General features: G+C 40.0%; 1 protein-coding gene across 12 annotated transcripts in view; it reads right to left on the reverse strand.

Annotated features, from left to right (window-relative positions):
* Positions 1 to 1,223: 1,223 nt before the first annotated feature.
* dnmt3ab (DNA (cytosine-5-)-methyltransferase 3 alpha b) overlaps positions 1,224 to 13,132 on the reverse strand; it is a 76,654-nt gene continuing 64,745 nt past the window's right edge. For 6 of the 12 annotated variants that reach the window (XM_078942581.1, XM_023952720.2, XM_078942580.1 and 3 more), the window contains 8 exons: positions 12,430 to 12,514; positions 12,208 to 12,353; positions 12,034 to 12,124; positions 11,812 to 11,960; positions 11,383 to 11,468; positions 11,217 to 11,286; positions 10,804 to 10,874; positions 1,224 to 7,535 (listed from right to left, as the gene is read on the reverse strand). In XM_078942581.1, coding sequence (XP_078798707.1) covers positions 7,394 to 7,535; positions 10,804 to 10,874; positions 11,217 to 11,286; positions 11,383 to 11,468; positions 11,812 to 11,960; positions 12,034 to 12,124; positions 12,208 to 12,353; positions 12,430 to 12,514 — 840 coding nt within the window. In that variant the 3' untranslated portion in view covers positions 1,224 to 7,393. Of the gene's footprint in view, positions 7,536 to 10,803; positions 10,923 to 11,216; positions 11,287 to 11,382; positions 11,469 to 11,811; positions 11,961 to 12,033; positions 12,125 to 12,207; positions 12,354 to 12,429; positions 12,515 to 13,132 lie in introns of all 12 variants that reach the window. The other 6 variants (XM_011491990.4, XM_020714528.3, XM_078942579.1 and 3 more) reach the window with 1 other exon arrangement.

The following is a 13,132-nucleotide window of genomic DNA, read 5'->3' on the forward strand; positions in this document are numbered from 1 at the left end:
CAAACATTGGATCACATTGGCTTAGAGTTCTGAACAACAAAAACACAAAACTTTTACTCATGCGTGAGTGGGAAGAAATTCTTATGACATACGCAGTCATTTTTTTATTTTAGTTTCCCCTTTAGGTAAATGATTCTACAAAAAAACTTAAAAGGCTTAAAAAAGACAAACTCTGAGGAAAATTATGTTTTTTAACATGAAAAACTTACCTGAAAATTGCATTTCTGAGTATTTCTTCCATCAAATTGTTGTAAATCAGGGGCAGATGAAAAAAGAAAAAATGATCTTAATTCTGATGTAAAAAATACACTGATCAGAAGCTCCTCGCTCTGATCTCAGCAGGGGAAAGGGGGGCGGCTTTGTGATCCTACCCAAAACTCAGAGGTGGATCTGTAGTGACTAATCTCTAACTGCTGCTCTGCAGAAACTATGTCCTAGAAATTGACACGGGTTGTTTGATTTAGGCAAAAAACGGACATAATCATAATTAAAAGACCACTGGGAACACTTTAGATCAAAATATCAGTGGAGTGGGACTTTAAAGCATAGTGGCCACAAGTAGCTTTTCACAATAAAAGCAGTTCTGTTTCTATTAGGCTAACATTCAGAAAAACACGGTTCCTGACACGACACCCTGCTGGATTTAACAGATTATTATGACAAATACAAACGACCAGAAACTATGTATAGACAGGAAAAGACAATATGATCAGATTTAATAGCTGACTGGCCAAAAGTGTTTCATTTGATCTCTTTAGGAGAGCTTCAACCTTCGTTCTGTCGTTTTTTCACTAAAATCCTCAGGTTTTATTAGCCTTGAAGACGGCCGCATGGTGTTTGTGTCCACAGCTCCACTGACAGCAGTCATTTTTAAAAATACTGCAAATGTAAATGTCTTTTTCTTTAAGTAATCACTTTCTTTATTTTACTGAATCGGTCGAAAATCTGTCGATTTTCTGTCGTAATGCAACAATGCAATTTGTGTTTAAAAAACTAAAAAAAAAACTCATTCAGTTACCAGTAAATGCATTCTTCTCTAAATTAAGAGCATGAAGTTTGATATAGCATTATACAAAAACATTGGGTTTGATTATTATTACCAGATTTAGGTGAAAACTGCATCCAGGTCTTTATATTTTGATGTTTAATAAAACAAAACTAATTGTAAGTCTGGACATAAATGCTTGATGGATGTTTCAAAGCACAAACATTCAACTGGAGAGTGGAATATTTCAACTTTTTAATCCGTTTTCATTTTGACATGGCTCTCAAAAAAACCACCCAACTGCAAAAAAAAAAGGTCATTTTTACTCCACACAGGCCGAATACTTTACAAGTAATCAGCTGCTGAAACTAGAAAATACACAAATAAAATGACAAATAGAAAGCAAACACTAAAATCAAACGAGCGTCTCACAGAATCACAAGAAACAGTCTGTTTTTTTTATTCACGTCTCATTTCTTACATTGTTCAAGTACAAAGTTAAAATGCCTTTTTTAATTAGTTCATATTCATACAAGAGTAAAATAATAATAGTGCCTTTTCATTACTACGACAAACTTAAATACAGTCATTGTAAAGACAAACTTGATTTATACTCCTAACAATATATTTTTCTTATTTCAGATAAAATTTTAGCACCTTTTGAAACATCACCAGGTCCTCCTTTACCTAAAAGCTCATCTTTCAGAAAGTCCATGAGATGAGAGTCTGCGTGCGCCGCAGCGTTGTCTTTGTGGGTGTTGTGTGTCTGCGTGTGAGCGTGGTGGGCTGCGCGTGTGTGCGTGTATGTCTGAAAGTGTGTCAGTGTTTACAACAGCGCATCACTCAGCCTAAGAGCTGTCACGTTAGGCCAACAGAAACGTCATCACCGCGTAACCCTCATTCGCAAACGTTGAGGCGTTTCCTCGTGCTTTTGCCCTGCACAACCCTCAAACAGACGTGAGCTGAAATACGGCGCCCCGGGGACGCCGTGCCGTGAGGCGAGGCCTCCTTCAGTCTGCCGGTGGCATTACCACACGAGGACATGCTACAGGAACGGATGGAGTCTGAATTCAACACGGTGGCCCCCATGAAAGTGTTGGGTAATGTCGATACGGCAATGTTTGTGTCTCAATGACAAAATACGTTTAAGGGGATTTCATAGCAACAAGTATTTAAAGTTGTGTTGCCCGTGTGACATTCAATGACACAAATGTGTGCGGCACTTAACGCAGAGGTATCTTCCAACTTTTAATTGTGCTATATGTCTACAGTACACTAACCAAAACACACATCTGTAGGTGTCATCTGTCATTTTATGTGGTAAAATGTATTATTGCTGAGATTTAGTGCTCTGCCTTAAGGTGGCGCTCTCTGCAAAGGTCAGAGGTCGCATTGACGGCTGAACTTTTTTCCTTGATGTCACCAACACGTCTACCACGTTTTATGACTAAGTGAAAATAGAGTGAGTCTGGCCCTGTTGATGAAGGGTTTCTGTAGTTGCCATGGAAACATTATAATGATACAGGCTACAGTAAGGCTTTTGCCGCAACTAATGAGTTTGAGTGCATGCAAACCTATTGAGGCATAAAGGCATAACAATATATGAACAAAAATAAAAAATCTAATCAACAAAACAATTTTTTTTGTTTTTTTAAACAAAATTTAAGCAAATTCTACTGTAAGAGTTTCTCAAGACAAAGAAACGACAACTGGTATCTTCGTACTACCAACACAAAAATTTGTGTTTACATTCCATCTTAAACATTTAGCAAAATAAGAGTAAATAAAATGTGAAAAAAACAAATGTAACAGAAGTATATTTGTGAATAATGATAAACATGATGGTAAAGTCATCTAGCAGTACAGCCAGACCAATAATATTTATCCAGTTTAATGGTTTTAATTACTTTTTTCAACACTAATTGAACAAATTATAAATATCAGGATGTTTAGTTTTTTTTAAAGGCTTCAGCTTTAAAAAAAAAAAAAATTAAAGAGGTCAAACCTGACGAAGCAAAGTCCAAACAGCGCGCTATGAATACTGCAGTTAAAAAAACAATAAAAATGAAGCATTTTGATATATTTAAATGCTGTGCACTAAAAACGGTTATTTAACTATATTTGATGGGATTTAGGCTTTAAAAAATACATTTAATCAATTTTTGGAAAAAAAAGTATAAAGACATAATTTGTTTTTTCTGTAAAAAAGAAAAACGAATAAAAAGAATGTGGGTGCACTTTAAATTCTATGTTTCTCTCTCAGAGTAACAGATTTGTTGTTGATGATGTTAGGGATTTTGGGTGTAAAATAAATCTTTTTCTACATTTCTAAGATATTACTAGCCCTTTTGCTGTCAACTTTTCTCTTTTTCTTCTCCATTTTAAATGTTTTATTTTTTTTCCCTTCATAGAAAATAACTAAAAGATCCAGAAACAAACATTTCTACTGGTTTGATGCACATGTGAGGAGGTTTATGTGTTTTTTTCTCTGTCAATGATCTGTTCTAGGTCCAGATCTGCAGAATGGAGGAAAATTCTTGGTTTTACTTCCTCTTGGTTGGAACAAATTGAGAAGATTTATGCGAGGAAAAGAAAATCCTATTTTTCTGGGGGGGGATTGTGAGAAAAACCTTTGAAGTTGGCCTCATAAAGTGTTTGGATTTCAGCTCACCTCTGCTCTGAGGGTTTCCTGCAGCTCACCGTTTTCCCACCAATTTCTTCTGGCTTTCTTGTGTACATAAGAACAAGTCACTATACTAACTGTAATATATGCTTTCTCGAGCCCCTCTCTTCCCCATCTGCAGGCTGAGACTGAACTGAACTGAGCACCAACCTGGAACAGTACACACACACAATAACAGATTATTATTGTAATTCTTATTACCATATTATTATTATTATTATCATCATTACTCCCTAATCTAACATGGAATCTGAGATTACACTGACTGACATGCAGCACCTGGAAGGAGGGGGGGGGGTCAGATGGGAGTAAGGGAATGGGGGGGGGGGGGGGGGGGTCAGGAGCACCAAGCAACGCAGGGTGATGATGTCACACCCAGCAGCGCCACAGGAAGCCTGGCGGCGACAGGCAGCCGGCGAAGAACACAGTGTGTATGCAGTTGTGTGCTGATGCTGTGTTGCAGGAGTTACAGCACACAGCTGAGTGTGTGAGTGTGTGTGTTTGTGTGTGCACCATAAAAAAGAGCAGAGTTTCAAAAGCACCTGAAGGTTGGTTGTGTGACAGGAGAGTCCACCTGATGGGGGGGGGGGGGGGGGGGGGGACTCTGAACCTGCTGGTTTGTTGTTGGCTTGTGAGACTGTTTTTGTGCATGCGTGTGGCAGAGGAGAGTGGGATTGCATGTGTCCAGTTGTTAGCTGGTATCTGAGAAAGGTCAAAGGATCGGAAGGCTTTCCTGGAAAAGGTGTGGTCGTCTTGAGGACCACAAGCACCAGACTGAAACAGCCCTGTGTCAATGAACCACACGTCAGGAGAAGGAAGCCCCTCAGAGAGTCGGCGTTCATCCAGCCGCGCTCTCCTCTCTGAGCCAACGCCACGCAGGAGGCAGAGGGAAACCTCCAGACAGGATGTAGACCGGTACCTGTGTCGCATGAGGAGGCAGCTCTTATTGAAACAGGGTTGGAGTCCACAGCAAAGGCTCTGTTAATGTGGCGCGTAAGCTAAAGCAGGGTTAGGGTCCTGAAAACTGGACGAGAGCGGAGCTGAGGCACAAGACAGATGCTCTAAAAGCTGCTGAGAGGAAGAGGAGGCAGCTCCTGCTAAGTCCTTCAAAGATTTAGTTCCATGCTTCTCAAAGGGAGCGCCGCTCTGCAGGTGAGTTTCCCGTAAAGGTAAAGTCGTTCATGTCTGTTAGCGGATTCTTTGTAAGCATTCAAACTGGATATTGTCATATCTATCTGAACATTTTCACATGACTTGATCAAAAACCTAGGAGGCTATAGTTTCTTTCATCTTTTTTTACAATGCTATTGTTTATATCATCTAAATAAAATAAACATATGTGAGCAATACTAAGTACCCCCGCGGAGTGGATCAAAGAGTTTTAAAGAGGAAGGTTACAGACCACAACCGTTCACTTGTTTCTGACAGTTTCTTCTTCTTAGCTGCTTCAATGTTTGCAAACAAATTTTTATTGAAGGCTGCATTAAACTGGCAGCCATTTGCTGTTTTTATACCCTATGTTTGCAAAAAATACAAGCAAATCGCTCACATCTATTGTTAAGCACGGTGGCAGGAGGCACATGGTCTGGGCTCTTGCAACAACCGGTACCAGTCACTGATTCAACCAGGAGCTTCTCCATTCTCGAGGCTAAAGTGAGAGAACTGATCTAATACGAAAAAGTAGAGTGACATTTTGTTGCATAAGGCATTGGCAGGCTAACTCCTAGTGTGCACGGGATCAAAGACTCCTTTTTTAGCTGATTTGCCCGTAATTGTGACACAAATCTCTAAAGCTACGACACCAATCACAAAACACCAACGTTTCAGTTCGGCATAAATCTACAGTGTCAAACAAATCGCAAAGAATAAATATATGGACTTGTTTGCTTCCTCCTCACGAAGCCGTCTACTTTTTGATGCGCTTGTGTGAGGTAAACCAGTGTAAAAAGAGCACACGTTTGTTGGGCAGGAAGAAGGTAAACAGTCCATCTTTACAGCAGATCCATCCAGGCTGCCTGGTGGGATGAGACCCTAACCCTACAAACTAACACAGACTGATGGACGAAAGCGTAAAGATTTCTTTTACCGTTGTCTTAATGTACTCAACGCATGCTCAGTTAAATACCCACTGCAATGAAAATTGTGTTTTTGGTGTTTTTACCATGTTCTTGTAGCATCATTCTGGTGATGGAGAACACGGATAAAGAAAATTAAGCTTAAAATGTAGTATTTCTTTCCTAAAATCATTGTGAATCGGAAGCAGACGCCAGAATGCTTTCGGAAAAAGATCATATTTATGATGTGGCAAATACGTGGGGCAGGCCTCACAGTCTGCTCTGCTCCATTCTGATCATCCACTGTCAGACAAACAGATCCATGAACGTCTTTGTTTTCCTGATCTGAGCTGGAATCTGGATCTGAACTGTACGGATGGATAGCGCAGGTACTGCTCACCATTTCTGTTGCACAAGTAATGTGAGGTTGGGGGTGTGAGGGGCAGTAAGCAAGTGGGTTTAAAAAAAAACTAGCTTCAAATCAGATTGCTTTATGTATTTGAAACTAGACTAGTTCTTTGAGTAACCTGGTTGTTTAAAACAAGCTAAGCGTGATGGTAACAGATGACATCACGCAGGAAAACACTCGGTTTTAAGGTACTGCTGCTAACGACAAGATGGAAGGACGTGTACGTACTGAGTATTGCCCACAATTGTTTTTGCTTCATTTATGCTAAATAAGTTAAATTCGTCTTTAAGAAAACATTAAAAATTGCAGAGAAACAATCAAGTGCATATTTTTTAAATTAGATCTGAGTTTTTCTCATTTTTCATTAAAAATTTAGTTAAAATGTATGTGTGTTTATAGACTTTTGGAGTCTTTGACCCAAACTCACAAGCAGAAACTGGAGCAGCTCGTCCTCAAAGAAGCAAGGAACCTCAAACTCTATTTTTGCTTTTGGTCCGACAGAAGAAAAGCTTTGTACACCACCTCAGCTTGTCTTTTTTTTTTTTTTTTTGTCTTCAATCCAGCAGAAAAAGGCTGATCGGATGTTGACAGCCAGCCACTCCACTGTTTGCAATTGTCGGCTTGTTTTGGAATAAAATAAAAAAGTCAAACCAAACTGACAATGACTGAATCAACCAAAGAACGTTCAGTCTCAAAAGCACCAAAAACTGTAAAAGTGTTGTGTTGAAGTGGCACCATTTGCCTGAGCAGCACCACAAGCACTAACCGGTGTGTTTGTTTGTGTGTGTATAGTTATATCTGTGTTCATTGCACTGTAGTACACCAGTAGCATTGTATCTAAACAGGAATACAGTGTTACAGTTCAGAATGAGTCATTGGTGTGTCGTTCAGAAAAACACGTTTAAAACAGAAAGACTGGGGCCTCTCTGCTGCCCCCTTCTGGAGGTTTGAAGTTCCGCTGGTCAACACAGTAAAGCCAGAAGACATCATTTTCAAGGTTGGACAGGAGAGTGTGTGTATGAGGAACTACATTACAGAAACCCTGCACTGGCGAGAGTGTGTATAAATTAGAAAAGTAGCACCCGGGCACTAAGGTCAGCCAGTGGTCTACGTGGGATCTGGGGAAGAAGTTCTTTACATTGAGTGTGTTTTTGCCTGTTCAGTGTCATACCGCACCAGCCAACCTTCATGTTCTAGCTGCATACTGTTTGTAGTTGTCGGTGTGTGGAAAAAAAAAAAATATTGAAAGAGTTGTTGTATGACTAGTTGCAGGCGAAGTACTCCTTGAGAGGGGCGAAGAGGTGCCTGATAACAGGGACGCTCCAGGAACGTCCCAGCAGCCTTTGCCTGGCCAGACGACTCATGTTGGACACGTCGGTGTAATGAACGGGGAAACCAAACACCCTGAAACACAACATCCAACATCTTCATTAGAAAGGACAACAGAAAACTCACGAACACACCTGGCAGCTGTTGCACGTTCAAGAACGCACTGACCAGGGGTTGTTGGATGCGCTTTGAGCATTTGGTCTGTCGCTACCTGATACGAGCGCATGTACTAACAGTTGGTAGATGTAGGGGTGGGCAAATCGGTCTGAATATTGATAGTATTGATACCAAGGTGAAGTATTGATACTAACGGGATGAGATCGATACTTTCGTCACAGTTTTTCTTTAATATGTACAGTAACAAGCTTGAATTTACTTACTGAGTTCATGCAAGTGCAGTGTCTATTTATCTGCAGTTTTAGTCAGAGTGGGCAAAAATCCACCCAATGTGAGCAAAAACCCGCCTGATTTAAATGGAAAACTGCCCAATCTGTGTCAAAAGACACATTTCACACACCTAGGGGTGTGACAACTAATAGGACTTTAACTAACGGTACTAAAATGTTGCTTTTGTTAACTTTTTACTAGTGACCCTGTTGTTTCATCACTGACCTTATTTTAAAAATACATGTTTGTGGTGCTGGTTTTTAAGTGTTTGCACTAGTTGCAAACTAGTTGCACTAGTTACTGTTTTCTTCTTCTTATAATAGTAGTATGCTATTACTAATACACATGTTCTATATTTGATGCATGCTCAGTTCAGATTGTTGTAATTACTTTACAAACATTTTTATTTGCCAAAAGTCTCTGACCTGTGTTTTATTATACACTTAATTAACCAAAAACTGTGTTTTTCCAAAATGATTCTATGATCACAACATTTCAAAGAAACATTATTTGTTTTGGCATTGATTTCGGCAATACTAGCCCTGTAACTACTTGGTATTGAATCGATACCCAAGTTTCCAGCATCGCCCACCCCTAGCAAAATGTGTGAGCGGTGCAAATCTGGTGAATCTTGCTCTAGGAATTCTCTCTCCCAGCTCTATTCCGATACACGAAAGACTTGATGTCATAGAATTCCAGCCGGCCACAAACCACATTTATTCATTTCTCCCCTGTAATCACTCTTCAACCACTTGGCACTTCCACGTTTTGAAAATCATACGTCACTACCAAATCCGAGTCCCTGATTGGTCAAAGCTCAACCTGGTTAACTTTTGACTTGCGCACAGTTGCTGCACAGTTTGTACCTACAGCTTGAATTTATGTGTGAACGTGAGAGTTTTGAATGTAAAAGCAGAAAACATGCATATATGTTCATTTACATAGACTTGTCACTGGAACGCACGTTTCCGAGCCAAGTGCAAACCCAGCTTTAGAGGAAGGGATTTGGAAATCTATAGATAACATCTCAATGCAAGTTGGTGACATCTAATGGAAGTTACTGAATTATAAAGAAGTGCATCCTTTTGTCATGAAGCCACCATGAAAAGGTGAAAACTGTAGGAAAACAAAACCAGACGACCAGATTTGATCACCTTCAAATGAAATAAAGCTCAACACTTGGACCTCCAGCCTTCAGAGATTTTTTTTTTCCGATTTAACGAAAATATATTTGGATTATTTTTTTTTTAATTTATTAATAACATGAAAGTTACAATATGAACATTTATTAACAAATTAAACCTTTAACAGTCAGTGTAATCCTTTCTTTTTGTTGCAAAATGAAACTTTAAACTCCAGTCTGAAGTCATACCACGATTAGTCAACTTTGCATTTGTTTTTACATGTCTTATAAAAGGAGTGTTTTAAGAGCAAATAAAAAAAAAAATGAAAAGAAATTGAAATGAATCTAGCTGGTTGACAAAAACATTTCTATAGTGTCTTGGTAGGAATTCACTTAAACTGTTTTCTCACAGCGTTTGTCCAGATGCAGGACAGGCCACAAAAGAAAAGAATAACTTCTAACCCTCTTTCTCTCAAAAATCAAACTAAATACAATCCATACATCCACATTACAAGTTTTTTTGTTATCATACGTATAGATTCTCATTCATTCCGATCGATTCCTAAAGAAGAACGTAAAAAAGTAGCCAACTGGACTTTTTATCTGTATGTTAAACTCCAGTAGTATTCCATGGTCCGGGTGAATACTCGATTCTGATTGGGTGCTGGGTTGAGCTTTTAAAAAGTGATAATGCACACCTAAAAAAGACGTTTCAGCCACATAGCATAAATGTTCTATATATAGGGGGTGGGAGGTGTGAAAGGGGTGTGTGTGTGTGTAGGTATGGGGAGGTGGGCTCTATTTTAGTTTTCGTGCTTGTTTTTATATCATTAATTTTGTTTTGTTTTAATGTGAAGCACTTTGTGTTATGCTTTAATAGGAAAAGTGCTACATAAATAAAGTTTGATATGATTCGATTACTGCGCCGGCTTTTTTAAAACAACCTTTAGCTTCATCATCTGGACAAAAACAAGCGGTAAGAGGTGAACTTTCTCTCTGAACTGATGCTTTATTTAACCCATCTTGACCATCGGCATAGATGCATCATTTTCCTTTGCCGCTGCAGTCGAGGCCGATGCTGCTTAGCTGCTCCACCCAAAAAATAGGCCGACAAAAAATAAATAAATAAAATAAAGTACTAAACACTGATTGAATACTTATTTCTTTTGGAAGTAACCATGGTATAAGCGTGGTAAAGGCCTTTAAAGAGCGCATTATCAGAATTAACGCACTTCGCCAAAGTCTAAACGTTCGACACGATTTTCAATGAATTTAAAAATCTAATAAACAGGTTTTGAGTCAAATTACTGTATTTGTTAATCTGACATCTGTCCTCATCTGACAAACTGCATGAAATTATTGTTTGCATGATTACATAGTTGATCCAACTGAAGAGATCAGATCAGATTCTTAGTGGTGTGCGTGTAAACAGGCTGATCGGGATCCCATTTTTAATTTTTGTGTTGTTCCGTGACTTAAAGATTTACGTAAATCTGCGTACCTTTTTGCGTTTAGCAGCACTGCTGACCAACATTTTGTGCGATGATGAAACACAGCATAATGCCAAGTATAAACATAAGTAATTAAAAAGGAAAACTCTTATTCCCACTAAAATGTTTCAATTACTTTCCACATTAAGAGTTAAATTTTAGATTGTTGATAGAAACAAAACCATTTTTTGGTTCTTATTCCAAAAGTTTCAATACATTGAAAAGAAATGACTAAATAACGTCATTAAACAGTTCATATTAAACTTGGAACTTTAAGTCAGAAACTTTCAAGAAAGGAAAATCCCTAAAGAGAAGTTGTAAAGGTTGAACTTTGACCTCGTACCTTTCCATCTCAGTACACCATAGGATGTCCTCCTTGTTGTCCATGTAGACGGGGAAATGCTCGTCTTTCCCCTGCTTCACAGAGTTGGAGCGTGTTGTTATCGTACGCAACTTCTCAAACTGGAATAAGCATCCAGAACCAAACACACACACACACAAACAAAACAAACACATACAACTTTTTTTAATTCTACAGCTACTCTCTTTTTTCGAAAAGAAAAGAAAGAACAAACAGCTTCACTATGAAAGGTTGAGCTTTTTTTTTGAAACCCAAAAAAAGATGAAAACAAAAGTGTAAATGATGAGAACATTTGTGTAAAAAAAGGATGAAAGCTAGTCAGACCACACCCACACACACAAAATAAAAAACACTCATGTACTTCAACACACTCGTGCACAAACACGCACACATACCTTGGCTGTGCGACCGTGCTCCAGGCATCCTTGGAGGTCCAACCTGTCGTTGGCCATAGGCGTCAGAGGTCTGCAGAACGGCAAACGGAAAAAACATTTCACATTTCTAAAACAAAACCCAGGAATTTGAGCTGAGGTCTGCATGAAGCGGCTGGTGTTTCTTTACCTGGACATGCCAGGCAGGTTGCCCCAGAAGTAGCGGGCGCGGTGGGCAGCAGAGACTTCCTTGGCATCAATCATCACTGGATTACACTGAAGACAAACAGAGAAGTTCATTTAACATGTAAGGATTGTTTTTCCACTTTTTAGGACTTTTATCAAAAGTAAATCATTTTAAATCGGAAATTTGATTCAAGACCTTCACCATTTTTGAAAGATTTTCAATCCTGATGTTGAATCACATGGTACATTAAATTCCTTCATTACATAACCAACTCCTGCCGCTCTGCAGAAACTATGTTCTATAAAACAACAGGTTTTTTGATTTTCAATCATATGTGATTATTTTGTCGTACATTATCCCTCCAAAAACCTCCATCTGATCAATAACTGTATCACTGAGCATGTGTGTCCTCATCTTTGTGAGTTTGTTTACCTCTAAAAAGCGGGAGATGTCCCGCTTGTCGCTGACTCCCATAGCGACTACATTCTCAAAGAGCCAGAAGAAGGGCCGCTCATCGCCGGGTTTTGGCCGAGCCTCGTGCAACAGGCGGTAAAACTCAAAAAACAGGCGACCGGTTCCCTCTGCAGGAACAAGGGTAAACGTCAGAGTCTTTTCCAGGACAAAAGCGCACTCTTCCATGTTTCCACGTCTCACCGTAAAGACCTTTCCTAGCGGGGTTCACGATGGAGAGGTCATTGCAGGGGCTTCCTCCAATCACCAGGTCAAAGGGTCCCCACTCTTCAATCTGGCAGGAAACACTTTTCATCAAATATCAGGAGTCACCCTGCTGCAGCTGTACGGGTGCAAACACGAGGAGACTCCACCTACATGCCTGCGGGTCACGTTCCGTACGTCTCCCACATACATGATGCGGCCCTGGTGTCGCACAATGCCGACAGTGATGGAGTCCTCGCACACTTCTGATGCCACGTACTTGTCCACCTGGATGCCCAGGTCTTTCAGCACCAGCAGGCCTGGGAACAGGGAACTTTTTAGTGTGTCTTTGAATCCAGACAGCGCCAACCACCACAAGTTTGTGTTGGTGAATACCTGTGGCGATTCCATCAAACAAGGAGAGGACCCGGATGGGTTTCCTCTTTTCTGCTGAGACCGGAGGATACAGCTTCGCCGGCTCCTGCCAGACAACCAGAAGAAACCTTTAAATGTCTTGATCCTGCATGGCCACTGGTTAGCTCAAACAAATCAACAACACAAGTCACCCACTACACAAAACGTTAACCTTCAAGCTACGTTGGCAATTAATGTGGTTGGCGTGTGAGGGGCGACCAGGTTCTAAGTCAAAGTACAGATGCGATCAGAGGTCCTGTGGTGCACTCTGAGCATCAGGCGCAGTGCGTAGCGGTCTGCCGATGCCCAAATGCCCGATCGGATGGTCGATGTTTCAATGTTTCACTTTGACGAAGAAGTGTCAACCAATCAGGAACAACGTGTTAATGAGATGATCAGCAGGGGGAATCCAAAACCGACATGGAGGACAATCTGATCATTTTCCTCTTGAATCTTATGATATTATTTTTATTTCTATCGAGACAATAATATACAATTATTCTAAGTATATTCTTATTTTTTTCTCTCCTTGGACTAATGCAGGACAGCAAGTCATTAAACTGGAACACAGAGAGATGGAAGAAGCGCTGAAAGCGCCGTCGTTCAGCTGCAGCCTCTGCAGTAGACGGTGAAGCTCTAGATGATGTCATGAAGCCAGACATGGAGACGAGATCACTAATGCCTT

Source organism: Oryzias latipes, chromosome 24, assembly GCF_053564925.1.
Source record: "Oryzias latipes strain Hd-rR chromosome 24, Olatipes_Hd-rR_3.1".
Classification (NCBI taxonomy): Eukaryota; Metazoa; Chordata; class Actinopteri; order Beloniformes; family Adrianichthyidae; genus Oryzias; species Oryzias latipes.